The sequence below is a fragment of the Peromyscus maniculatus genome, chromosome 21 (assembly GCF_049852395.1).
Source record: "Peromyscus maniculatus bairdii isolate BWxNUB_F1_BW_parent chromosome 21, HU_Pman_BW_mat_3.1, whole genome shotgun sequence".
Lineage (NCBI taxonomy): Eukaryota > Metazoa > Chordata > Mammalia > Rodentia > Cricetidae > Peromyscus > Peromyscus maniculatus.
In genome coordinates, this window is record NC_134872.1 from 32,455,423 (window position 1) to 32,480,983 (window position 25,561).

Below are 25,561 nucleotides of genomic sequence, written 5' to 3' on the forward strand. Positions count from 1 at the left end.
ATTGCTGCATACATGTCTGCTCTGGGGAATGGCCTCCCTGGGAACCCGGGAGTAGGCTCCCATGCCAGGCATTTTGTCATCAGGCATAATCCTTGCTTACCTCAGGGGCAGGTTGTTGGGCTTGCAAGAAGCAGATAAGGATAACAACAGATGACTGTCCTTTGGGGGCACTGATCCCTGGGTCTCTTAAAGATTGGGAATGAGTTACAGGGAGGGACCATGAGGGAAAGATATTTGAGTTAATTAGTTTAAATGATGGAATATACTATCATTTGCTTTATTGCCTGTTGGGACATTTGTCGTGGGGATTTTCTTTTTTCTTTTCTTTTTTTTTTTTTTTGAAACTGAGTTTCTCTGTGTAACAGCCCTGGCTGTTCTGGAACTTGCTTTGTAGACCAGGCTGACCTGGAACTCACAAAGGTCCACTTGCCTCCGCTTCCTGAGTACTGGGGTTAAAGGCGTGCTTCTGGATGCCCAAAGGTTGTCTTTGGGGGATTTTTAATAAAGCCAAAGTACAGTTCTCAATGACTGAGTTTAGTAGAACTGGGGTTGTAAGAGGTCAGAGGCTCTGCTCCCTCCAGCCTGAGACTCGGGGAGGGCTGAAGATCAGCAGCTCCCAATCCCTTTGGAAGGAAGGTGAGCATAAATAACAGTCAAACTTCTCTTTGGATCTCGTGGCCAGCTTGATCCTCCTGGACTCTATGATCCATTTGTTTGAGGGAAGCATTCAATACATATTTATCTAAGAAATTAATCCAGGCTGGAGGGCTGAGATGCACACCTATCATCCCAGCACATCAGAGTCTGAAGCAGGATTCTCAATACTGGATTACAACGAGACGCCACCTCACATAAATAGTGCAAAGACACGAATTCAGTTCACAGGCAGTCTGCACAGCATTACAATCACACAACAAAGATCATTCCCCCCCCCCACCCCGGCAAATCACTCAATTTTATTTACCCCTTTCTTCCTTTATCTAGGAAATTTTATTGGCACATAATAATCAGAGTAGCTTTCATTATGGCATGTTCATACATGCATACGGTATACTTCGATCATAGTCATCCGCTATCTACTCCCTCCAAACCAATGGTCCCTCTTTTGCCTCCATGTCACCTTTGACCATGGTTTGTCTTAAACTCCTATAATTAGCAACATCTTTATGATAGATAATATGCGCTTTATCTTTAAAAGGAAGAAACTGCTGTCGGTGCGAAGAAACAGTTGCCGATTCGCTGGCAGTGTTTGGGATTTATCACTTTCCTGCCCTGTTGCAACTGAAGCAAAAACGAACAGCTTGGAAGGCCGGGCAACTTCCTGCGCGCTGCGTTCACAGAAATGCAACTGTTCATTGACAGACCCACCAACTTCAGCGTCGCCCGCGATTCAGGGATAGGGACGCGCAAGCGCCCAGAGGGCTGCGGTCGCACCTCCGCGACCAGTGCCAACCGTCTAACGCTGCATCGCCCCGCCAGAGCTTGCAAACACATCCGTCTGGGCATGCGCGCTCCGCGCTGCCCACTACGCCCGCCCTTCCCTTCTTGAGTGACACTGTCTCAGAAAACTCAGGCGCCACACTGCGCCTGCGGGAAAGGAGGAGGCGGAGGGCGGGGCGCGGTTGTGGGCGGAGCAGGAGGCCGGGAAGGAGCCGCGCGAGCGCAGTGGCTCAGCGGGCAGGAAGCGGAGCGCGCGGGGGCGGGGCGGGCGCGCGGGGGCGGGGCTCGGGCCGCCGCGCATTGTGCAGCGGCTGGCCGGCGCGGCAGGCCCTGGACCCGTGTGGTTCCCGGGCATGGTGAGCAAGGGGCTGCTGCGCCTGATCTCTTCAGTCAACCGCAGGAGGATGAAGCTGCTGCTGGGCATCGCGCTGCTCGCCTACGCCGCCTGTGAGTGCGCGCGCGGTGGGCGGGAGCCCATTCATTCCCGCGCGGCGGGGAGCGGGCGCTGCGGCCGGCCGAGCGGCGGGCTGTGCAGGGTCGGGAGCCGGGTCCCGGCTTCCACGAGGCTGCACTTGTGCAGTGGAGCCGGTGGCTGCTTGGCTTGCAGACCGCCCCCGCGTAGGCCCGGCGTCCGATCCGGTGACCGGTGGAGGGGCCTTTGCCCCGGACGCGGTGGTCACGTTCCCCGCCCGAACCGTAGGCACTGCGGACTCGACCGACCTCGTTGTCCCCGGCAGCTCGTACTGGCCTGAGCGGCTACGGTGTCCATGGCGTCCGGGGAGCCCGCTCGGTCCGGGTTAGCGATCCTGGAGAGTGCCGCTTGGGGACACCCTTCGAGACCGTGCTGGTTAAGTAGGATATAAATACTGTAGCCATTGGCAGGGACCCCGCTCTGACTGTTTGCTCCGCAGGAAAATTACTCAGCATTTAACTCTGGGGGGAGCTGAGTGTTGCCATCCCCCGTGGATGTCCTGTGTTGCGATGCTCCGGTATCGAGGCTCCCCGCCCCCCATGCCGCGCCAGGTACTCCTCAGGCGTGGCGGGACTAGGGCCAAGCCCAGGAAGGAGGCACAACATAGGGGACCGGGCAGGGAGGATGTCATTTGGGTCCTTACAACCTGGCTACTGGAGAGAGGGTAAAGCCACTGCGCAGGCAGGTGAGGGACCCTCAGCTTCTCAGAGGAGGCAAAGTCCTATTTTATTTTGTTGTTGTCTTTGAGCTTTGCCGTGGGGATATAATAGCTGCTATTAATACTTTACCAAGTACCAAAATTGGGCTAAAAATAGCTCTCAGAGTGAGCTGCTTCTAAATCCTGGCCACCCTGGCAGACATACTCAGATGAAACCTGCTAAGTGATTGAGTTTCCAAGGCTGTGATTCCCAGGTGAGTAGGTACTTCGGAAAGTGAGTTTAGCTGATGGGTTGTAGGCGCTGGTAAGATGCAGCCTGCCTGCTACAGCTCAGCTGATCCAGGAGGAGGAGCCAGGACGCTCTGGAAAGGCTTCTGGTTGCTAGGAGAAGTTTTAGGTCTGGGTTGCTTGGTAGATCTGATTGGTTTCTGCAGGAAAGGAAGAACTAGCCTCAAGTGTGATCTGTGTTAAGAAGAGCCCACATTCAAGAAACAAGACCCCTTACAACCGTGTAATTATTACTGTGATAATAATAGTAATGCCTAAGTTAGCTGAGCGCTTAACTGTATGTGTAGGTAGGATTCCTGTATGGCCGCATTTGATTACTTCACATACCTGAAGATGTGGGTAATATGATTATTTTTACCATTTTATGGGTGAGAAAATTAAGAGCACGAGAGATGAGCACCTTTATTATCCTGAGCCCAGATTCATTCCGGCCTCAGAAAGGGCGTGAGCTGGGGCTAGAACTCAGGTCCCTGGACAGCAGTTTCAGTGTTGATTTACTTACCGAGGGCTTCTAAGGTGAGGCATCGGTGTTTAGAATTAGGAAGTGGGGAATTTTTGGAGCTATGGCAAGCGTTTTTACCAGTCGTTCATTCCACCAGCGCATTTCACTCGGTTTTCAACGTTGTCAGTTGTTGAATGTGGCAGCCAGGCACAGCATGAGTGCAGAAACACCAGGCTTTTGCTTTGGTGGTACAGACCCTAGACCCAGTAGTTTGGCACAGGGTTCTCACACTTGAGTGCATCAGAGTCACCCAGAAGCTTTTTAAAAACACTTTGTTTTATATTCAGCAGCTCTGGGATGTGTCCTGAAAACTTTCCGTTTCTAATAAAACTTCTCCTAAGATGCTTTTGTTGTGGTTTAGAGAATCTTTTTTTTTTTTTTCTTGGTTTGTTTCATCCTGTAGTCCAGGGTGGCCTTAGATTCTCAGTAATGCAGAAGTCCTTCTGAGGAAGATCCTGCTTTGAAAACCATTTGCCAGGAAAGAGAAGGGCACAGATCCAGTACTCCTGCAAATAAGGTTAAGCTCACAAACTGAGGTGGCGGGGGTGGGGGGGTGGTGGTGGGGGTGTTCAGTGTTTACGGCAGGGACTCCTAAGTGAGAGCAGCCAAGGATGTTGGTTTCCCTAAGAAACCAGGATGTGAGCTGGGAATGAAGGATATGGAGGAGTTAACAGGAGGGGATACTTTCCAGAAAAAGCAGCGCTTGAAGTGGTCCTGTGGCACCGAAGAGCAAACAGTAGTCTAGAAATGCAAGGGAGAGCAGTGTTCTGGGAGTGTGGAATCGCAGCACAGTGATGAAGCTACCCAGGCAGGCAGGCAGGCAAGGACTAGAGTTGGCAGGCCAGGAGGTCTTGGCTCAGCTCAGAGAATGGGTACTGAGTGTAGCTATGAGGATTTAAAGGCTAGGTTGGAGAGAGTATTAATAATGAGAAGTAATGGTAAGTCTGAGTTGCTTTGCCATGAAAACATTATTACAGGGCTTCTGATTGGTCATATCAGAGGATGCTGAAAGTGTAGTCTGTGGCACCACCTGTGATGTCTTTTTAACTAGAATACTGTTTGTTCTTTGGCAATTTCACACATGGAAGTAATGTATCCTGATCATGTCCACCCCCCCTCTCCTAGATACCTCCAACCCCATCATGTCTTCCTTTTTGTTGTTAGTAATTCACCACGTCCAGTCAGTGCTGCCTGTTGGAATGGTAGTGACCCATCCTGGTGACTTGATCTTGCGCAGGTAACCATAGCTGCAGGGAGTCCATGGGTGCGGTGGCTGTGTCGTCCTAAAGACAGCATTTCGCAGCACTCCTTCCCATCCTCCAGCCCTTCGGTGGTGGTTTGTTCCTCCCTCCTGTTTTCTAAGATGTTCCCTGAGTGTTGGGGGAGGGGCGAAAGAGATGCCAGCGTTTAGGACTGAGGATTCAGTAGACACTAATGTCAGCGCTTTGACCGGATCTTTTTACTAACTTGCAGAGAGAAGCTTCTCCGGCCGAGGCTGAGGGCAACACTGACCTGTGGGCCTGAGCATACATATTTAGAAGCAGTTGGACAACATGTCCTTTAGCAGGCCCTGGAGCCCGCGACCTTCTGAGCCGGGTGGTGGGCTTTTAACCAGCTGTATAGCACTAGGTCTGAATTCACTCTTGTGGGTCAGGATTCCGACCAATCCGAAGCGACTGGTTGCCCTCTATCACTTTTGTGATGTCATTGCAGCTCTGGGCTCATCTTGCCTGGAAGGTTGCTGTCATAGCCTGAGAGTTGCCTGCAAGGATACCATCAGTGATTCCCGGCCCCCCCCCCCCACACCCGTGTAACACTTTTTGCCACAATGCATGCTGGACAGCAGGGAGGATGTTTTCATACTGGTTCCAGCTTGATGTCTCTGCGTCCCGCAGCCACAGTGTGTTGTCTTCAGCGGTGAAGATTTATCATCTAGTTCTCGCAATGCCCGTGATTGCTAATCTCTGTTTCTCTTATTAATAATCCCGCCTTCCTGTTACAATAGAACACCTCTGTGTGACAGTACACAAATACCCCTAGTTATGGCACTTTCCCCTTCAGTCCGCTCTCTAGAAGTGTTCTTTCTGTTCTGCCAGAAGAGCACGAGTTCTCTGAGCTCTGAGCCCTTGTCGTTCTCCCAGCCTTGGCGCCTGCTGGGGCCGACCTGCTGTCCTTCCTGCTGTCACTGTACCTTCTGTGTCAGGACAGCAGGCACGTGTTACCCGAGGCTAACTCAGTGTTGCACTGGAGTTCTTTTTCATGCAGATGGATGTTTCTGTCTGCATGAAATTCCCTAGCCTTTGCATCGGCCCACGTGGTACTTAAGGCAGTGCCCATTGAGAGAGCCCAAGGGAATGAGTCGAAATTCACCACAACCTTCCATGTAGCTGGCAGAGGTTCAAAATGCTCACCAGTAGCGCTTTTGGTTTTCAGCTTGGGTAGAACTGAAGAAGATCCGATGAGTCTTCGCAAGGCCTGTGGTCAGCAGTCTCCTCTGCCACCATTGCCCCAGCACTTAGCACCAGGCACCCCACTTCGGGCTCATGGTTTTGATGGTTTGGGTCTGAGTCTTAGGTTTCTTGATTTTTCAGATGGAGCTGTAACTTGTGACTTCATTCTTTGGAAAGTGATCAGGTGTTTGCTTTCTTTCCCCCCTCCCTCCGCCATGCTCCTGCTGACCCCATCCCCACGTCCACACGGTATTATATTTGAGATCATTTGGTGTTTACATACGTGACTAAATGCTGCTGGATGGCAGCCATGCATGCCCTGTGTTTTTGTTCTGGGCTGTCTCCCCTACCCCCTTTTAAACGTGTTTTCTCTGTATTGTGACTGATCCAATGCGATTTTTTTTTCTCTTTTTTTGCCAGTTGTCTTTGTCTAGGCTGCTTGTGTATTAGAACACCCTTATGTTGGCGCCTTCCAGAGATGTGGCTGGGGATAGGCTGCCAGCCTCAGTACTCCCATCTGCCTGGCTCTGCCTACAGTCGGGCACTTTGACATGATGCACGGTGCCCTTTCTGTGTTCATATTTAGGGACTGAATGAAGATAGAATTTCAGAAAAGCATCTTTTCAGGATTTGGAAGCATTTTCCATTCTTTCCCAACTTCTAGTACTGTTTGAGAAGCATGAAACCAGTTCTAATGTTTCTGGAAAACGTCAGGTTCTGCACTGTGCCCCTGGTAGCCACTGTTTCCAGGCTACTGTCCCTTCTCTGGTAGCACTTTCTCTTTGCTTGGTGCCCAGGACAGAACAGGCGTGCTGATCCTCACCTTCGGGCTAGAGTTCTGATGTGAAAACAAGCTAAGTTGTTGCGTTTCATTTCTCTTCCTCTGGCGTGGCAATTAGCCACGGTTAAGGCGATGGAGCAATTCACTTCCTCTCCATCTTGATTTTGAGACTGGTCTCTCACTGAACCTGGAGCTCACTGATAAGGCTCAGCTGGCCGGCCAGCCAGCCCACGGATCCTCCGGTCTCTCTCTCCCTGGTGTTGGGATTTTACAGACCTGCACTGCTGTGCAAGCTCTTTGGCATGGGTGCTAGGGGTCCAAACTCAGGCGCCCATGCTTGTGTGGCAACGCACTGTACCCATTGAGCCATGGCCTCAGTCTTCTTATTTTCTAAATAGAGAATCCAGTAAAGATACACGTGTTGCATTTCATTTGGTTGCCATGTCTCATAAATTTCCTAAATGAGGAGCCTTACACACACACACACACACACACACACACACACACACACACACACACACACTTCTCATGATATTTACCTTTTTGAAATTTAAAGCCCGCGTCAGTGGTCTCGCACAACACTCTCATTTTGGGATTTATCTGATTGCTTCGTTGTTATTAAACTGGGGTGTACATTTTAGTACAGACTTGGGATACAGTTCCGTGGCATTGTGGTTGTTGAGCACCAAAAGCAATTTTCCTAATTAGTGCTTGCTAAGTGATATCGCATTAGGAGACACGTCGTGTTGAGTTGGTTCTTCTGCTGGTGATGCCAAACCTGATGGACTGGAAGGGCTAGCTCTTGCATTGCTTCACTTACAAGTGCATGCCCAAAGCATCGCTTTAGAGTGATTCTTGAGTGATTCTTGTGTGTGTGTCTGGTTCTCCTGCCTGGTGCAGTATTTATATGGGGAGGGGGGTTACAGGTGGTGATTTTTCTAATGTAGTTAATCCATCTGCACAGACTAATCTTTCTGAAAAGAACTTTCCATCCTTCCCTTTTCTCTCATTCTCTGTATTAGTTTCCGGTGGGTGACTGCTGTTGCCCAAGTTAGTTGGTTTTAGGACAAGAGAAATGTATTCTGACGTCAGAGTTGTCAAGCCTGAGCTTCCTCCTCAGGCTCTCAGGGCTCCAGGTGCCCCTCCCTGGCTTGTGTCTGTATAGCTCCTGTCTCTGCCTCTGTGGTCACATGGCTTCCTCATCTTCCAGCTGTAGAATCCTCATGGTGTTTTTTCAGAGGGCATTTGTCACTGGTTCTAGGACACACCTAGATAATCCCGAAGGATTGTTTTATCTTGAGACGCTTATTCACATCTGTAATAAGTTTATTCAAGTTCTCGAAATCAGACCAAGATACATTTTGTGAGCTCTTTCTTTCAGTAGTCTTTGTATGGTCTTTAAAACAAACAAACTGCGGCGCGCTCCTCGGTCAGCGAGGAAGAACGACCACCATGCGAGGATCCGTCTCAGAACACACTTTATTGGAGCGCCTCTTGATTAAGGGAGAGCGGGAGGTGAGGGGCCCCGAGGACTAAACTACAGCTGCTTATATAGGGAATCAGGCAAATGTGCCGTACTGTGATTGGGTCCCGCCAGAATGCTAGCACGGGGAGCCACGGGATAGGCTGAGGACATAAGGCCAATTACCATACTCATGCATCATAGCCAAATATGGAGTTGTTTACAGCTAGGCTACCAGGAAGCCAGCGCCATCTTAGAATGGCGGCTCCCTACAACAAACAAACAAAAAAAAAAAACGGCACTGTGTACTCATGCATTGTCTTTGAACATTTGTAGCTTCTCCATGCTCCAGCCTCATCTTGTTCTTCCTGTACCCTGAACCTGGGATGACCCATCCCTGCTCCTCACAGCGGAGCCCTAATGCTGTGCATCACTGATGGGTATCATTGCCCTCAGTCCGTCACTGTGAATAGCTGGGAAATGCAGCTATTTTTTCTGTGAGTTTTTGGTAATACTTCCAGTATAAATTTCAGTGTGGCTGGCTTCTTCCCTCCCTCCCTCCCTCCCTCCCTCCCTCCCTCCCTCCCCTATTTCACAGTGCCATTTCCAATGTGTTTACTTATTTGTTCTGTCTACAGGCAAAATACTTCAGATAAATTTTCAGCTTTATGGTGTTGCTAAAAACGTTCAAATTTAGTAGAAACCAGAGTTCAGATTTTCGAATTTGGGTCTTCCAGGCTAGCAATATGCAGTACAGCCCTTGAGGGTTGTTGGGCAGTGGCTAAGAAAAGCAAAGTCCTGTAGTGCCCACAATCTGGATCCTGAGGGGAAGCTGCTCGTGGTAGATAAGGTGCTGTGCTGCTCAGCCAGCATGCACAGACGTTTTCAGTTTGTGAAGAGTGTTTACAGTGTGTAAGCCATGTACACGGTACAGAACAAGACCATCAGAACGGTCTCTTCCTGCTGCCCCACCGTGTAGTTCCCATCATTAGCTTGGTTATCCATCCTCTGTTGGATTTTGATAATATAGGCACACTTGTGTGTCTGCATGCCTGTCATCTTGTTAAGAAGAGTGAGGATTTATGGATGCCACCCCTTTTTATTGATGTGTAGTAATCCTCTGAGCAGTGCTTTATTGTTCTGGACCAGTATCCCATGGAGAGGGGACGTGGTTTCCTAATACTTGTGCAATGGATAGACTTCTGTACAGGCTCCCACCAGCTTCATGAGAAGTGTGCCCCCCCCAAGAATGTATTTGCAAATGTTTATTTTTTACACATGTGTGAAAAGGGAAGTTGGGGTTCCCTTTTGTGGGTTCTTAGATTCATTGATGAGTACTTAAAAAAAACTGCAAAGAAGCTCGAGAACCATCTTATCAGAGAGAGCAAAACAGCAGGGCAGGCAAGCTGTAAATCCCCAGGGCTGCTGGGAAGAGGTAGAGAGGTCGGCTCAGCAGCAGAGGGCTGTGGAAAGAAAGAAGGTTAGAGTGTATGAGTTAGACGGCAGGAAGTAGTGAAGCAGCTTGGGAGAGTGAGGGGGCAGGGGCGGGTTCTTCAGAGACGGTGAGAGTGCCCAGAGTGTCTGGGTTGGCAGCCTTAGGGTTTGGGCCAGCATCTAAAAAATCAGAGACGGGAAGACAAGTTGCACTTGATGGAGAACTCCGACAAGCTGGATTGGAGGGCACAGCAGTGAGGCTGGGTGAGCATCTACATGGAGGGACATCTGGGATGTAGGTGTACATAAATCTCATTAAAGGGTTAGTTATTGTTGTCAGCTTTCATGAAGGAAGGCATGTCAGGTGATTGACGGGCCCATTTGAATGAACTCTTGAGAAAGAAAGCAGCAGTGTCTCTGTGATGGATAATTTTGGGGCAGTTTGGAAGGCCATGTTTCTACAAAGCGTCAGAGACAGGGTTCATACTTCTTTCTGTTGGCTGTGTTGGCTGCTGTTGGCCTTCAGGAATGCTTTGCCAATGCTGGTCTAGCCACCTTTGGGGGTTTGAATGAGAGTGGCCCCCATAGGCTCATGTATTTGAATGCTCGATCTCTAGATGGTGGAACTGTTCTGAGAAGGATTAGGAGGTGTGGCCATGTTGCAGGGGGTGTTTCACTGAGGGTAGGCTTTGAGGTTTCCAAAGCCCCAGCCATTCCCAGTCTCTTGCTCTCTCTCTCTCTCTCCAACTTGGGGATCAGGTATAAGCTCTTAGCAGCTACTGCTTCAGTGCCGGGCCTGCCTGTCCGCCGCGGTGCTCCCCAACGGGATGCTCATGGATTCACCCTTTGAAGCCGTAAGCATCCCATTAAATGACTCCTTTTGTAAGTTGCCTTGGTCATGGTATCTCTTCATAGCAGTAGATCAGTAATTAAGTCACCACCTAACACTAGGCCTGTAGTTTTAATTTGTCCTTCTCCACCGCTCTTTTTGAGTGGCTGAACATCTTTCAGATGTTTGAAAGTTATTGGTATGCCTTTTTCTAGTGAATTTTTAGTCTACTCTCCTCTCATTTATTGGGAGTCAGTATTGGGGTGCTAGCTACTCTTCATGTTGTAAATGACAGTGTCTCAAGCCTGGTGTGATAAAATACAAGGATATATTTGGTTTTGCTCTGGGTTCTTGGCACAGTTGTTCTAAACCCTTGGAATCTACTGAGTGATGGGAATGTCTTCTGCCCCTTCTTAAAATACTCCAGTTTATGCCAGCTGGTCACAAGGGAGCCTGCCATTGAGCTTGAAGCGTCAGCCCCACTCACTGGACCTGGGGGCGCTGGCCACAGACCTTAGTACAGTTAATTTGAGTTTCCTCATTGGGTCAGTAAAGCTATCTGAAGTGCATTGGAGAGGGCGTGGCTACTACCCCAGTTCTGACCTTGGGGTACGCTGCTGCTTCATTTGACTGTTTCCGGTTACATCCTTTCTAAACAAACAGGCAAACTAGTAATTATAAGCAGAGTGCCCTCGAGTTCTGTAGCTACTCTAGCGGGGGTGGGGGGTGGGGGGGGGGGACGGGGGGGGGGACACAGGGACTCTGCTGTGCAGCTGGTCAGATGGAGCCACAGATGGTCTCTCAGGTGGGAACGGCTCCAGGGCTTAACTTTTCCTGTGAGGTCTTGGTGGCAGAATGAATGTGTTTGTTGGGAGCTCAGATTGGCATTTAGAGTGAGTGCGCTCCTGGTGTGGGGAAAGTCCACACATTGGGTGTCAGAAGCAGGGCTTAGGACCCGTGGTCTCCATTGTCAACGGTTCCCTGATTCTCATGTCGTTCTTTAGAACTTGGTCAAGATAGAGTGCCAAGTGCCATCAGAATCGGAAGGAACAGGGCGCTCTCAGTGCAAGGGCAGCGTTCAGCTGATAGACAACATTTGGATGTTGGAGTTGAAGGCAAAGGGGAACCTGAGCCAAACCAGCAGGAGGCAGGGCACGGGAGCCTGAGTTCTGAAGCCAGCAAAGCAGAACATGGAAGAGAGTGGGCTTGGAGCAGAACCTCTCTTTAGACTTTCTGCCCTGGACGCTGCCTCTGTACATCTCGTGGGTGTTGCATGTTGGTGTTAGACCTGCTGGTGGGTTTTAGTCCTGGCATATGCTCTCCATGCCAGCGCTGTGGACTGACCACGGCCTGGAATTCAAATGTTGAGGAAGTAGAGCCCTGGGAAGTGATTGGGTCACGGTGTTGGAGGTCTCATGAATATTAATGCCCTGGAGGGCTGGTTTGTTCGTCAGCCCTGTAACCACTTGTTAGGAACGTGTCATCGTGTCATCCACAAACCTGTGAACTCTCATAAGACAAGAGCCTGTTTATTCTCACAGCTCTTAGCTTCAGAACTGGGTGAAGCACAGTTAGGCTGCTTATAAGTCATGGAGTCTGGAACTTGGTCACAGCTGTCTGAGTTGACTCACACAACCCCAGGAATGTTGGCTGTGGAGTCTCGTGGCTCTCATGGAGAAGCATCTAGCTGAGGAGACTAGTCACCAGATTCTCTGTGTGCACCGACCCACATTAAAAGAGTCTTTATAGTCTGCAAATGTGACAGTTTTAAGAACACCCAAGAGAGCGGATGAGCGTCAAGGCAAGGAACAGTCACTTAGGGCTGTCTCTCTTTTTGGAAAGAGTGATATCCTCTGTCCTTCTTCAGGAAATCGTCACTTGGGACAAGCCTTGCTATTTCCCTTAGAAAATGCAACATATTGCACTATGCTTTTCAGGGATAAATAAATACTAAAACCTACTGTGAGGAAAGGCCGGTGTGTGTAAAAACCATGGAAACAAACTTCTGGTGTGGGTGCTTCACTTGAAGGGACCTGTGGGCCCGGAGGGCAGCGGCGGCTCTGCGCAGTGACTCTCAGGTTTATTGACCAGTTTTGTTTTCTTTCCTTGCTGGTCAGCTATTTTGAGTTTCTTTAACCAAAACAGATAAGTGAAGTGGAGCAACAGCAAAAAACACTTGGCCTCCTTCAAGCAGCCTTCTTTTCAGAGGGAGTCTGAACGTGCTGGAGAAGAAAAACAGTGTTGTCAGGGTGCTGAGATCCTGGAGTGCTATTCTTAGTATCCTGGAGCCTTTTTATGGCCTCTTCAGAAATTGCAAACAGAACACGCCAGTTCTCGTTGACATAAATACTGGAGGTGCCTGGATTTCATTTGTTTTTGTTTTAAAGAAGGGAGCAGGCAGCTGGGTTATGTCAGCAGCAGCAGAGTGGGCAGAGTGGAGGTGTGGGGGCGGCTGGGCTCTAATCAAGAAAAAGAATCCGATACCTGGGATGCCAGTGGGTGGGAGCTAGTGGTGGGCAGGTCTTGTGGGATGGCCATGAACTCTAAGGGGTTCTCTGAAGGAGACTGCCAAGTTAGGATCTTTTTTACTCTTAGTTTCCTTTGCGATTGTGTAGCTTACTTATAATACCCCGCTCCCTTTACTCCAGTGCACCTTAGTGATTGAAAAGACCACGGCGGCTCTCCCAGGTTCTTAATGTGGTGCAGGAAACCCCACCACCACCACACACACAGTGAGGCAGCCTGTGCCCTCTTCAGGCCCCCACTTGCTTGTGTCCTCTACCCCTCTCCCCACCCACTAGTACAGCTGCAGCCGTGGGTGCTGGAGCCGGAGTGGGGGCCCGCTGGGTCCGTTCACCTGGCTGTCCTACTGGTGAGTTGAACTGGGGATGTGCTCTGTTTTATAGATGGGAAAACTGAAGTACACAACAGTTATATATTTTGCCCTGGTTTAGTCTGGCAGTGAGCTGTGTTGTATCGTATAAGGATCAAAAACATTCCTATGACCATTTGTTAGCTTTTAGGTAGGTTAATGCTTTGTTTCAAAATTATGATAAATACACATAAAAGATAAAATTTACCACTTTGGTTCTCTCTCTCTCTCTCTCTCCGTGTGTGTGTGTGTGTGTGTGTGTGTGTGTGTGTGTGTGTGTGTCTGAGTATGCCGATATGTGTTGTATCACTATTTCTGGCTCAGCCTGTGTTTTAACCATTTCTAAGTATATGGTTCAGTAATGCTAAGTATATTCACATTATTTTATAGTCAGGCCCCAGGACATTTTCATCTTCCCCCACTGATGCTGTGGACCTTTTAAATAGCTCTACCAGCCCTCCTTCCAGCTCCAGGAAATCATTGTGTTTTCTATCATATGAATTTGACCACAGTGAAAACTTCCTTTTCATGTATTCATACATTTTGTGTGTGTGTGTGTGTGTGTGTGTGTGTGTGTGTGTGTGTGTGTGTGTGTGCGCTTGTGCATAAGTGTATGTCTGAGCATGTGTGTGCATGTGTCTGTGTGTGAGTGCCTTTTTACTTAGGCGCATCCACATTGTAGCATGTATTCGAATTTCCTTAAGTCTAAGTGATATCCCACTGTGTTTATCACATTCTGTTTATCATTCATCTGATCATAGGTACTCGGGTTGCTTCCACCTTTATACTGTGGAAAATGATGCTGCATAGCTATAATAATAGCTTGAGGCTTTGCTTTCAATTCTTTTTTATTAAATCTTTGAGAATTTCAAACATACACCATGTATTTGGTCATATTCCCCTCCCACTCCTCTCCCTAATTTTTTAATATAAATTTACTTATTTTGGTAGTTTGTACATGACGTGGTATGAGTATGGAGGTTAGAGGATAATTTTGGGGAGTCAGTCCTCATTCTACCTTGTTTTAAAGGCCTCTCTTATAGTTTCTGCTGCTGCTCTGTCTATTCTGGCTAGCTGGCCCTTGAGCTTTCTGGTCGAGTTTTCAGTATAAATGCTGGGATTAAAGCTGTGTGCTACCTCACCTGGCCTTTTCAAGTGGGTTCCTGGGGCTTTCATGGCAAGCCCTTTTTACCTCCTGAGCATCTCTCTGGCCTCTCTTCTTTGGTCTCTATACTCAGAACTGAGTAGGTAGATCATATGGTAATTGTGTTTTAATTTTTTTAGGGAACTGTCAATTTATTCCACAGCAGCCGTATTGTGTTCCTCTGGCACTAAGCTAGAGACCCAACTCATAATTTTGTCTTTGCAGCCATTCTAATGGTCCTGAGGTGGGTATAAGCTTTTCATGAGATAAGTCCTGAAGGAAATGTTTCCTTGAGGCAGTTCTATTGGGATGCAGATAAGATGGAGGGAGCAGGAGGTATAGTCAGCTGTATGTATTTGTGTGTTCCTATTAGAGAGCAAACCAACCATGGACTGAAGATACTAAAAAGTGGTATTGAACTTGCCCAGTTTTTTCTTCTGATTAGTCCCTAACCAAAAGCATAAGCATATTTATACAGTATTTATATTGTAGTAAGTAACCTAGAAATGATGTAAAGTATGTGATGGGTTATATACAAGTACAAGGTGAGGAGGAGGTGAGCATTTGTGAATTTTTCATTCCTGAGAGGAGTCCTGGAGCCTTGGCAGCATGGATACCAGGGAAAACTGGGTTTGGTTGGATTGAATTGGGGGTATTTTCCTTTCCACCTGCTGTTTTTTATTGGTGAGTGGTCAGCAGCCTCCTGTCTTCTTCCACTGGACATTTGATGTGGCTAAAGAGGAGAGGGCTGCACTCTATGGTCCTAGGTGGTCTGTTGTCAGTCTGTCTAGACCAAGTCCTCCATAGACTGGGTTCCCTGAGCTTAGGTAATGGGATAGCACATTCTTCTAACCAAACAACGATGGTCTCTTTCTGTGTACCGTGTCTGCGGGGCCCTCAGTTATTCTAAGCATGGTGGCAATGAATCTGCTTTGTAAAGAGATGTATTGAATGTACTGTATATGCCTGCCCTGCTGTACACATGCACCTGCTGCGTTTTACCATGACTGGCTCCTCCAGAGACACCTCCCCATTCCTGCCTCCTTTGCCCCGCCCCACAATTGCTGTCCCCCTCCACTCTCAGAGTCCCCCACCGCAGCCCACCTCTCCCACTCCTCACACCCCTCCCCTCCTCTCTCCTCTGCTCCTTACTCTTGGGCTCACCCCTGCTCTTGCAAGACGCCCATTTCCACACATACTTGACTCCGCCTGCCATACTCCACCCCAGGGCACATTGTTAGCTTGATCTCCAGGAACAACTGTTCACATAGGGTCCGCCCACTTTGATGGCTACCCCCATGGAAAATGAGCCCAGCGTGCTTCCTCAGTTAAGGTACAGCCCACTGAGGGCCATATTTGTGGACAGAGGAACAGATGCAAATTGTGCCCCTGGGCATTTGGCTTAGAGGTTATCATTCTAGACCCCCTTCCCCACATTCTGGCCCTTTGCTCCCATGAACTCAAAATGAAAAGACTGACTTAACCATTCAGAACTTTAAGGCTGTGTTCTAGGTTTTCAGGAGAATCCGCAAATAGAAAAATAAGTGCCCAGTGTGGGAAAGATGGGGTGGGAAGGACAGATAGGATGAAGGTCACGGTGCTCCTAAGTGATGCGTAGAGAATGTCTTCCCGTCTAGAAATTGGCACAGTTCTACATCTAGGCAGCTCTCTGTCTTGGCTCTCTGGAAAGTTTTTGTAATTTCTTTCACATAGATGTCTGCTTTATTTATTTTAAAAGTAGTTTATTTCCAGTGAGTCTCTTCGCATTCCCCCAAAAGTTCCAGCAGCAATTCTGATGTACACAGTGAGCAGGAGCATTACCCCAAGGCTTAATTCATTAAAAAAAAAAGTTCACCTTTCCTTCTGTGTTCATCCTCAGTATATGTATGTTCCCCCATGTTATTCTTTTGTTGTTGTTCTTGTTTATTTGTTTTTTGTTTTTCGAGACAGGGTTTCTCTGTGTAACAGCCCTGGCTGTCCTGGAACTTAATCAGATCTGTACACCACGCTGGCCTCGAACTCACAGAGACCCACCTGCCTCTGCCTCCCAAGTGCTTAAAGGCGTGCGCCATCACGCCCGGCTCCCCCATGTTATTCTTAAATACCCGTGTCCATGTTGTTCTGAGTGTTCTGGGTCTGGTTGGGTGGCAGGCACCCCTTTAGATCAGGAAGGGACAGCTGGATTGATTTCCTTTTCCTCATGACTACTGTTCCTCCCCCATCCCTACTTTCTTTGTATCTGTGACTCTAAGACTATGGTCCTAGATGGCCTGTTTGAGGTTGTTCTCCAGCCCTGTCTGTGGTGGGATGGAGATGCAGGTGGAGAACAGTGTTTGCGACACACTGCTGTCTGTCTGTTTTCTACATCAGCAGCCCGACAGACAGGTGGAGCGGCTTGCTCTGTCTGTGCTGGGCCCCCAGGTACTGCCTTCTGCTTCTGCCTCTTTAGTTTGCACCCTTGAATGACGAGGCCTGGTGGCACTTGAGCTTTGTGGGTACCAGAGCAGTGGGGAGAGTGATGCCTTAACAACTTTCCCCACAGACCTTGTCTGATGCCGGGGTACTGGGGGGAATTTTCTCCCTTTGTTGTTCTCTTTTTAACAATTCCATTTTCATAAGAAAGGCTAAAGAGATAGCACTCCTTTAGTAGCATCAGGGGAGGTATATTTCCATTCCTTGAGAAAAAAGTATTGCCACACTGTCCTTAGGGTCATCCTATATCTGTTTAACAAGCACAGTGAGAAACACGGTGTGGTTGTGTTTCCTGAACCACCCGGGTCTCTGTTGGTGTCTGAGGTTCCTTGGAGAGAGTAAAGGTGAGTTCACACTCCTTATCACTTAACTCTGTCTCTTGATGGTTGCAAAGTCACTGTTGTTTGTTTTAGAATGAGTCTCACCCTGGAGCCTAGACATTTGCTGTGCAGCCTGGCTGTCTACACACTCATGGTCCTCTTGCTCCAGCCTCCTTCGGTGCTCTGATTATATGCATGGTCCACCATGCCTGGCTCTTCAAAGAAGTTTTGCTATTTGAAGATGAAAAGTTGTTAGGTGTATTTCTTTCCGTTTCTTCCTGATGTCTTTACCAAATTCGATGTTGCTCTCCAGACTTGTAAAGATTGGGATATGTTTGTGTTAAGAGGAGATTCCAAAGACTAGGACTTTGAGCGTGACACAAGACCCACACATGTCCTGCTGCAGATGGCAGGAATGGTGTGGCTCTGTGGCAGAGATTTGCAGACAGAATGCCCAGTTCCAGCTCTAAGAATTAGCCACACCACTGTTATTAATGCCCGTTCCCGGCAAACTTTCTCTCTGCAGTCCTGTTACTGTGGAGCGCCAGGTTCCTAAGGTTAAGGGCAATTTACAGTTGGATAGAAAGGTTCTGGGCTTACAGAAAATTTACATATCCTTCTGAGGTTTAGTTTTAGTTCACAAGTCAACATTCAAATAACCCAGGACACTTAGAGAGTCTCTTCCCCTTCTAGGTAATCCAGTTGCCCTCCCCATAGGTGTATGTATATGGTTCATCTAAATAGCTTTCTTTGCATCCCATGTCTCTCAACAACACTTAGACATTTTTAATGTGCTGGTGGCTTTAAACCATCAGTTTTTCTCTGATGTACCATCATTTCTTTGGAAGAAAGTTTTCTGTGCAGGGCACATCTCATTCATCTGATGGTTGCACAGATGATGTGCATAGACATCCTACTGTATCCTCATTTAGCTGGAAAGCCTGTGCATGAGGACCTTCAGCATGAGTGTTCTGCTCCTGCAAATTGGTTCTTACAGCATCCAGGACTAGTAATAGAACTGTAGCTTAATGCCTGCCTCAGGGTTCCAAGGTCAGCTGTTTTAAAGTTCTTCCTGTCATCTGTACTAGCTAGGGTTTGCTAAAGGAAGGTACATGCACGTGCACACATACATACATACACAGAAGAATTCATAGAATGCACACATACAACACACACATATGTATGCACACACATTTATTAGAATGTATTGGATCAGCTTAAACAATACTCAGGAAATAGTAACAGGTTGCATCACACTAGAGAAGACCAAGAGTCTAGTGTTTGCTTAGTTTGCAAGGCTGGTGCCTCACCAGCCCATGTCTGATGCCAAAAACCTGGAGGATTCCTGGAGAGCCACTGGTCCTCAGCCCAGTGAAGGCAGGAAATGTGGGTTCTAATATCTGAGAAAGAATCAGCAGCAGCAACAAAGTAAATTTATTTGGTAGCAAGAGGCAAGGCCAACTGAGCAAAAGGCAAATGATTTTTCTCTTTTCCATGGTCTCCTGAAGGTGCTACCCAAGTTTGGGGTGGGCCTTCCTGCATCATCAGTCAAGGGTAATCAAGACAATTCCTCAGGTGACACTTTGCTCAGGTGATTCAAACTTGTGGGAAGTTGACATTTAAAAGCAGCCATTACAGCAAGTTCATTCTTTGCTAATGGAATCTACATTGTGTTTGTGCAGGTAGTTAGGACAGGGACATGTCCTCCCTGAGCAGGTGAGGGCTCTGCAGTGGAGCAGAGGAAGGACCCAAAGGAACATCTGAGGGGCTAGTTGTCAGAATCTGGGAAGGCTGGAGACAGGAGAAGAAAGGATTGATGTGAAGAGAGTATTCGGTGTTGTGTGATCCCTAGAGATGAGGCCAGAAAAGTGGTGGCAGAGTCTCATTATAGAGGGTTCTTCCAGCAGCCTGCTCAGGAGTATGAGACAGGGGCATTCTGGGGTTCACCTCTGTGGTAAGAATGTCCCCCATAGTCTGGGACATTTGAACACTTGGTCTCCAGTTGGAATTGTGTTTGGGGAACATAGGGGGTGTAACCTGTTAGAAGAAGTATGTCACTGGAAAGTCGTGCGCCGCTTGTACTTTGCTTTCTCTGCTTGGTGCTTACAGTCAAGGACATGAGCTCTTGGCATAGCATGCATGATAACATGCTTACCTCTTCCCTACCATGATGGAGCCCTTACCCTTCTGGAACTGTAATCCCAAATGAACCCTTGTTCTATAAGTTGCCTTGGTCATGGTGCTGGACTGTGGTCATCATGCCGGACTTTGCTGTGCTGAGTGTAGGGCGCGGAACTTACACCAAACGGCTGCCCTGGAATCCTGCACAGCAGCACTTGGGGATGGTCAGAGCGAGCTGCCTCAGCACCTTCCTGCTTTCCGTCAGAGAGACTGATTTGTGTTGAGACACGGATTGTTTGAGGACGGGATGCACAGGTGTGATGGAAGAGATGGGAAGGTGCTCCGTCCGGGTCAGGGAGGCTGCTTGCTGCAATGGAAGTTCAATTACAGCACGAATGTTGGAGAGACAGTCAAACCGTAGCAGTAGAGCAGCAGGACTTTATGACGTAAGCCTGGGCAGTGTGAGCCTCTGATAAGGGTTTTGTAACTGAGGTTCAGGACCTATCAGCAGGGGCTGGTTAGGGGTTGGGAGCCACAGGGCAAGGCTAGGGCCACAGGGAGGTCTAGTAAGTCTTGCTGTGCCTGTGCCTGAGGCTCACGGCGTTCAGTCACCATTGTCGTGGGGACTGGTTTCCATCCTGGGTGATCTCTTAGCACATACACACAGGACCTGGCCTGTGAGGATGGAGAAGCTGCAGTTAGAGTGTGGGCAGCCCCTTCAGTGAGGTTCCTGTCGCCTGGCCTGTAGCACCTCAGCTCTGTCTGCAGTGGGAAGTGGGAAACTGAAGCTTCCCTTTTGAATTGGAAGGATGAAAAACCAGCATCTTCTCATTTGAACTTTTTGGCTAGTTAGACCAGAAGTTCACTGTTGCTCTTATCACAAGGATGATGGATGTTCTCGCGTGCTGGGGGGGAGGATTTTAACTAGGTCACCCTAAAGCCCATCCAGGGTTAGTCACATGTTTACCCCATCCATAGTTTTTGCCTTGTTGGGATTTTGAAGGTTTGCAAGGCCCATCTTCCCCAGGAGCAGCTGATATTTCGTTGGGGGCCTCAGTCACTGGGTGGTGAGGATCTCCTCGGAACTGTACCCTATACACCACTGTGTCTAAAGACAGTCTGATCCTGTGAATTGGTTGCTTCTGCTGAGGGAAATGCAATAGGTAGGCTGGTTGGAATGCACCTCATACCTGCTTCTGCTGAGGGAAATGCTACAGGTGGGCTGGTTGGAGCACACCTCATACCTGCTTCTGTTTGAGGGCTGGAATTGATGTCAACATCTGTGAGTTAAAGGGAATGATGAACCGAGCTCTGCTCTGACTCAGGCTGTTTGACCACTTAACTACCATTACATTGTATCGTGGCCTTTGTGGTTGGGAATTGAGGGGAGATGAGTCTTTTATGTTTTCTAATGTCTGGGACTTTGGTTAGAGTTAAATCAGACAGCCAGTGGGAAGACCCACCAGCACACGGCTTCTTGGCTAGCCCAGGAGCAGTACACTCAGCACTGGCTGTCAGTGTGTCCACAGTACTCCCCATCCAGCCTTCTTCCACGGTGACGCAGGGCCACCAGGTTGACCGTGCCCACCTTCAGAAGTCACCTCTGATCTCCTTGTTTGTGGTCAAAGCAGCACAAAGCCCATGGAGTTCAGAGAAGGACACAGAGCCACCCACCCTTGCGACAAGTATTACAGGTGTAATCTTTGAGTCCCTGTGGTGGTTTGAATGAGAGTGGCCCCCACAGGACCATATGTTTGAATACTTAGTCCTCAGTTGGTGGACCTGTTTGAGGAGGATTAGGGGGTGTGGCCTTGTTGGAGGAGGTGTGTCATTGAGGGTGAGCTTTGAGGTTTCCAAAGCCCATGCCCCTACCATCTTGCCCATTCTCTCTGCTTGTGGATCAGGATGTAACTCATCTACTGCCAGCGCCATGCTTGGTGCCATGCTCCCCACCATGATGATAATGGATTAAACCACTGAAACTAAGCAAGCCCCCAGTTAAATGCTTTCTTTATAAGAGTTGTCCTGGTCATGGTGTCTCGTCACAGCAGCAGACCTGTGACTAAGACAGTTGCGTTGGTCTTTGCTTTGTCACAGTGATAGAGAGCAGTGACTAAGACAGTCCCTTTGTGTAAGAACACAGTGACACCATAGAGCTTTGTCAGGAGCACTTAGCTGATAGAGCTGTAGGTCAGAGCAAGCATTTTGATTCACTAAACACACTCAGAGGAGCTAGAGGCAAGCACTCACCTGTCTACTAGCAGAATGGGTGCAGTAACATTGTTCTGGAACTTTCTTTGCCAATTGTACTTGAAATGTGCTCAGGGTGCCTTCTGTTTGTACAATTTCTGTTTTGAATATTTTCTAAATTAAAGTGTTCTGGGCTTTAAATTTAATTAAAGTGGTGACAATAGCTGGTCATTTTCCTGGACTGCTGCGAGTCCTTCATAGGGGAGCAGGTTACTGTCCACCAAGCACCTCTCTGAGGGCGGTATCACTGGGGAACATTTGCCGCATGGCATCAGGGTTGGGGATCAGCTTAGAGGGCAGTTTTGGAAATGAGCACAGTGCCATGCTTCTCTGAGAAAGTTTTTAGATGGATGCAGTCTAGATGCTGGTAGCTTGCACCAGTAATCTCAACACTCGAAAGAGTTTGAGCTAGGAGGATTGCCACAGGTTCTCATCGGCCTGGGCTACAGAGTAAGACCCCAGTTTAAAAAACCAGTCAAGCAGATCACCTTTCATCCCAGTACTTGGGAGGCAGAGACAGGTGGATCCGTGAGTACGGGGCCAGCCTGGTCTACTTAGTAAGGCCAGTCAGGTCTGCATAATGAGGCTGAATGAGAAAACAGGCAATAACAGAAATTTTAGAAATACTCTACTTAGTTTGTCTCTCTTTTAATTTCTCCCATTTCTTGCTTCCCACTGGTGAGCTAGTTCAGGGCCCTCCCACCCCCCCAGTACTTTCCTCCTCTCCTTGAGTGAGGTGTTTTTTCTATGTCAGCTACATTCCCCTTCTTGACAATGAGATTTCTTGTGTGGGATGCTTTGGATGCTGATCCTAGTCAGATCTAATGGCAACAAGAAGATGCTTGGGCCCATTGCATACTAACTTCAAGGTCTTCCCAAGCTCACACAGTACCCAGCCCTGTCAGCAAAGACATTTGTCCACAGCGTGTGTGAATTTCCCATACCTGACAGGAAAGAAGACAGAGAGGAATGTGGGCAGAATGTCAGGACTGAGCATTGATAGCATAAGTGTCTATGATATAGTCCTCTGCACGGTAATTTAAAGTGGTTTTGCATAGTCTAGTAAGTTCCCTATCCCTTATCCAAAAAAAAAAAAAACCAGGGGCTAGATATGTTTCAGATTTTCAGAGTTTTTTTTATTATTTTGTTTTTTTAAAAATAATTTATTTGATTTTATTTTATGTGCATTGGGGTGAGGGTGTCAAATCCCCAGGAACTGACGTTACAAACAGTTGTGAGCTACCATGTGGCTGCTGGGAATTGAACCTGGGTCCTCTGGAAGAGCAGCCAGTGCTCTCAACTGATGAGCCATCTCTCTAGCCCCTCCAGAGATTTTTTTTTTTTTAAAGAGTATTTGCATGTCCTTGAGTTGTCTTGAGAAAAGAACAGACTCTAAACGCAAAGTCCATTTGTTTCTTATACTTGCAGCCTAAAGATAATTTTATACAATATTCTAAGAAATTTTGAGCATGAAACTGAATTTCACGGCATGGAATTTCCTGATTGTGGTAGCTCTGAGCCAAGGCTCAGAATCAGATTTGGGCACTTTTCAGATACCAGATTTAGAGATTCTCAACATTTTTATGTGTTTAGATATCTATGAAAAGATGTCACTGTTGGGTCGGGACGAATTCTGCGGAGTTAACTAGAGGTCACTGTGCTCAGACACCTGGTAGATAACCCGCTGGTCAGGTGCCTGTAACCAGATGGGGAGAGGACTGGCAAGTACCCACTGTGGAAGGAGGCGGGTAAGTGCTGCAGTGAATAGCGGACTGCCACCTCGGGCCCAGTGAGCCGCTCTGGGCTCTGACTATCGCCATGCATAGGGAGAGCTTGGACTGAACCCCAGCTTCTTTAAGGTGTGCAATTCTTTGACTTTTTTTTTTCTAGGAATGAATCTTTCTTAAACAGAATATTGAGGACAAAATGTTTTTCAAAGCACATCCTTGTGTTTCCAAATGCCAGAACGGCAGGAGTACATAGGAATCTTATTTTCCACTTTTTAGATAGTCTTGATTTTCCTGAAAACAGAGTATATGTTTTACTGTCTTTGTGAATTGTTTTTTTTTTTTCAGTGAACTTTAAAAAGTGTATAAAAATTAAAATTTGATCAGTTGGAATCCCTGAATATTATAGATTTAAATACTGATTTTGTTTTTCTTTTTCTTTCTCTTGCAGCCGTTTGGGGCAACTTTGTTAACATGAGGTAATTGTTTTTCATTACTTGGGCATTATGGTTGGGTTTTATAGAGTCAGTTGTAACTCAGTTGGCTCATGAGTTAATTGAATATCTTTGATGAGCTGCTGTGCTGTTCACACATCTGGGTGTTTCATTTCTCCTGTGGGTGTTCTCAAGGGAGGCAACTGATTTTCGAGTTCATCCCGGTGACGTTCAGATAGAGACGATGGCCAGTGTGTTACCTGACTCCCTCCCCTCCTCCAGTAGATGCACACTGTTGACACTCGCCTTTACCACTCACGTGTGAAGTGCATTCTGGGTGGCTAGAGCTCTCCCACAAGGAAGATGTCTTAGAAGTCAGGGTTGTCTTCTTGCCTCAGGGAACCAACTACACCTTGAGCCTTCCCTATCTCCAAAATGCTCAGGACCAGAAGCATTTAGATTTTAGAGAGTATTTGTTTGTTTGTTTTCTTTTACATTTTTGGAATATTTTTGCGTGTAGAATGAAATTGTGTGGGGTAGGACCTATGTTTAAACACGGAATTCACTTGTATTTCTTACACTATACATAGCCCGAAGGTGACTTTATAGATACTTCTGGTGAGACTATGTTTTAACCCTGACCTGTCCCTTGAGGTCAGCTGTGGAATTTTCTTGTTGGTGTCCACCTTGTTTCAGATTTCGGGGTATTTGGGCTTTTAGATGTTTGGATTTTCAGGTTAGGGTTGTTTGGTCAGTATTAGATGTGGTTGTCTAGACCTTCCTGTCTCGGGTTAAGGCTTGTGGGACCCTCTAGTTTGAGCGTGCATGTTTTGTTTTGTTTGGGACAGAGTATTACCATGTAGCACAGGCTACCTTTGAATCCTCCTGCCTCAGCCTCCCAAGTGCTAGAATTAATAGCCATTCATTACCAAACTGGCTTTCTAAATGTTGTACCAAGTTTAAAAACAAAACTTAAGAAATCAGCTGCAGAGTAACAAGCATTCATTTTGCAATCGGATTTGCTACAGTAGTGCAGTTGTCTGTATAAAGAGACTTTTGCTCCACTCTGTTATCTCCTGGTATCGGGACACGGAAGACTAGCGCTGCTGTTCTGATGGGGAAGTTGGCACTGGGAGCTTAAAGCTGAGCACAAGAAACAAGCTGGCCTCCCCACCCTCGGCAGCCTCCCCTTGTGGAATTGGTTGTGTGAGGCTGGTGGGGCTGTGTTGATCTGATCCCACTGCCAGTGTGTGTCCCCTAACAAAGGCGGCTGTGTGTGGATAGGTGGGGTGCTCTGGTCTCCTTTAAAGGTACTCTGTTTTTACTTGGAATAACTCCATTTTGTGTTAAATCCCCGAGAAAGCCCAATAGACAAACACAGACCCCTATAGACACGCTACACCCTGCGTCTTAAAATTTCTTGTTGGGTGTGACATGGAAGTAAGATTATTTAGTTTAATTGAAACAATCTGTTGGGGGGAAAAATGCCACTTGTTCATAGACCTGAGGAGATTCCCTCACACTGTCCTATTTTTCTCTTCTGTGCCCCTGCTGGGGAGAGCTGGAAGTGGCGCTCAGTACTTGAGCAAGCTGGGCAGAGGGTCCAGGATTTGCTTTGGGGTGATTGGTTCAGAAACAAATCTTGAAGACACGAAGTCTTTCAACTGATCTCAGTTCTGCAGCTTTCTGCTCAACAGGTCTATCCAGGAAAACGGTGAACTCAAGTTCGAAAGCAAGATTGAAGAGGTTAGTCTGTCTTCCTTCTGCTCTGTTCCTGTTTCATTCGCTTATCTTATCAATCTCCCCTTCCTGGGGGAGGGGGGGTTCTTCATGGCAGCTTGATGCTACTCAGTGCTTCTGCAGCTGAAGCGTGATCCTCTTCCATATGGGGACTTTCTGCTGGTC

At 47.7% G+C, this 25,561-nt stretch overlaps 1 protein-coding gene across 6 annotated transcripts in view; it reads left to right on the forward strand.

The window, feature by feature from the left end:
- The first annotated feature begins 1,707 nt into the window (after positions 1–1,707).
- The window catches only part of Uxs1 (UDP-glucuronate decarboxylase 1), a 76,390-nt gene continuing 52,536 nt past the window's right edge, over positions 1,708–25,561 (forward strand). Inside the window, exons 1-3 of one of the 6 annotated variants that reach the window (XM_006993542.4) lie at positions 1,708–1,887; positions 23,674–23,701; positions 25,339–25,402. In XM_006993542.4, the coding sequence (XP_006993604.1) occupies positions 1,794–1,887; positions 23,674–23,701; positions 25,339–25,402 (186 nt within the window). In that variant the 5' untranslated portion in view covers positions 1,708–1,793. Of the gene's footprint in view, positions 1,888–1,934; positions 2,825–23,673; positions 23,702–25,338; positions 25,403–25,561 lie in introns of those variants that run through there. The other 5 variants (XM_006993543.4, XM_076557252.1, XM_076557251.1 and 2 more) reach the window with 5 other exon arrangements.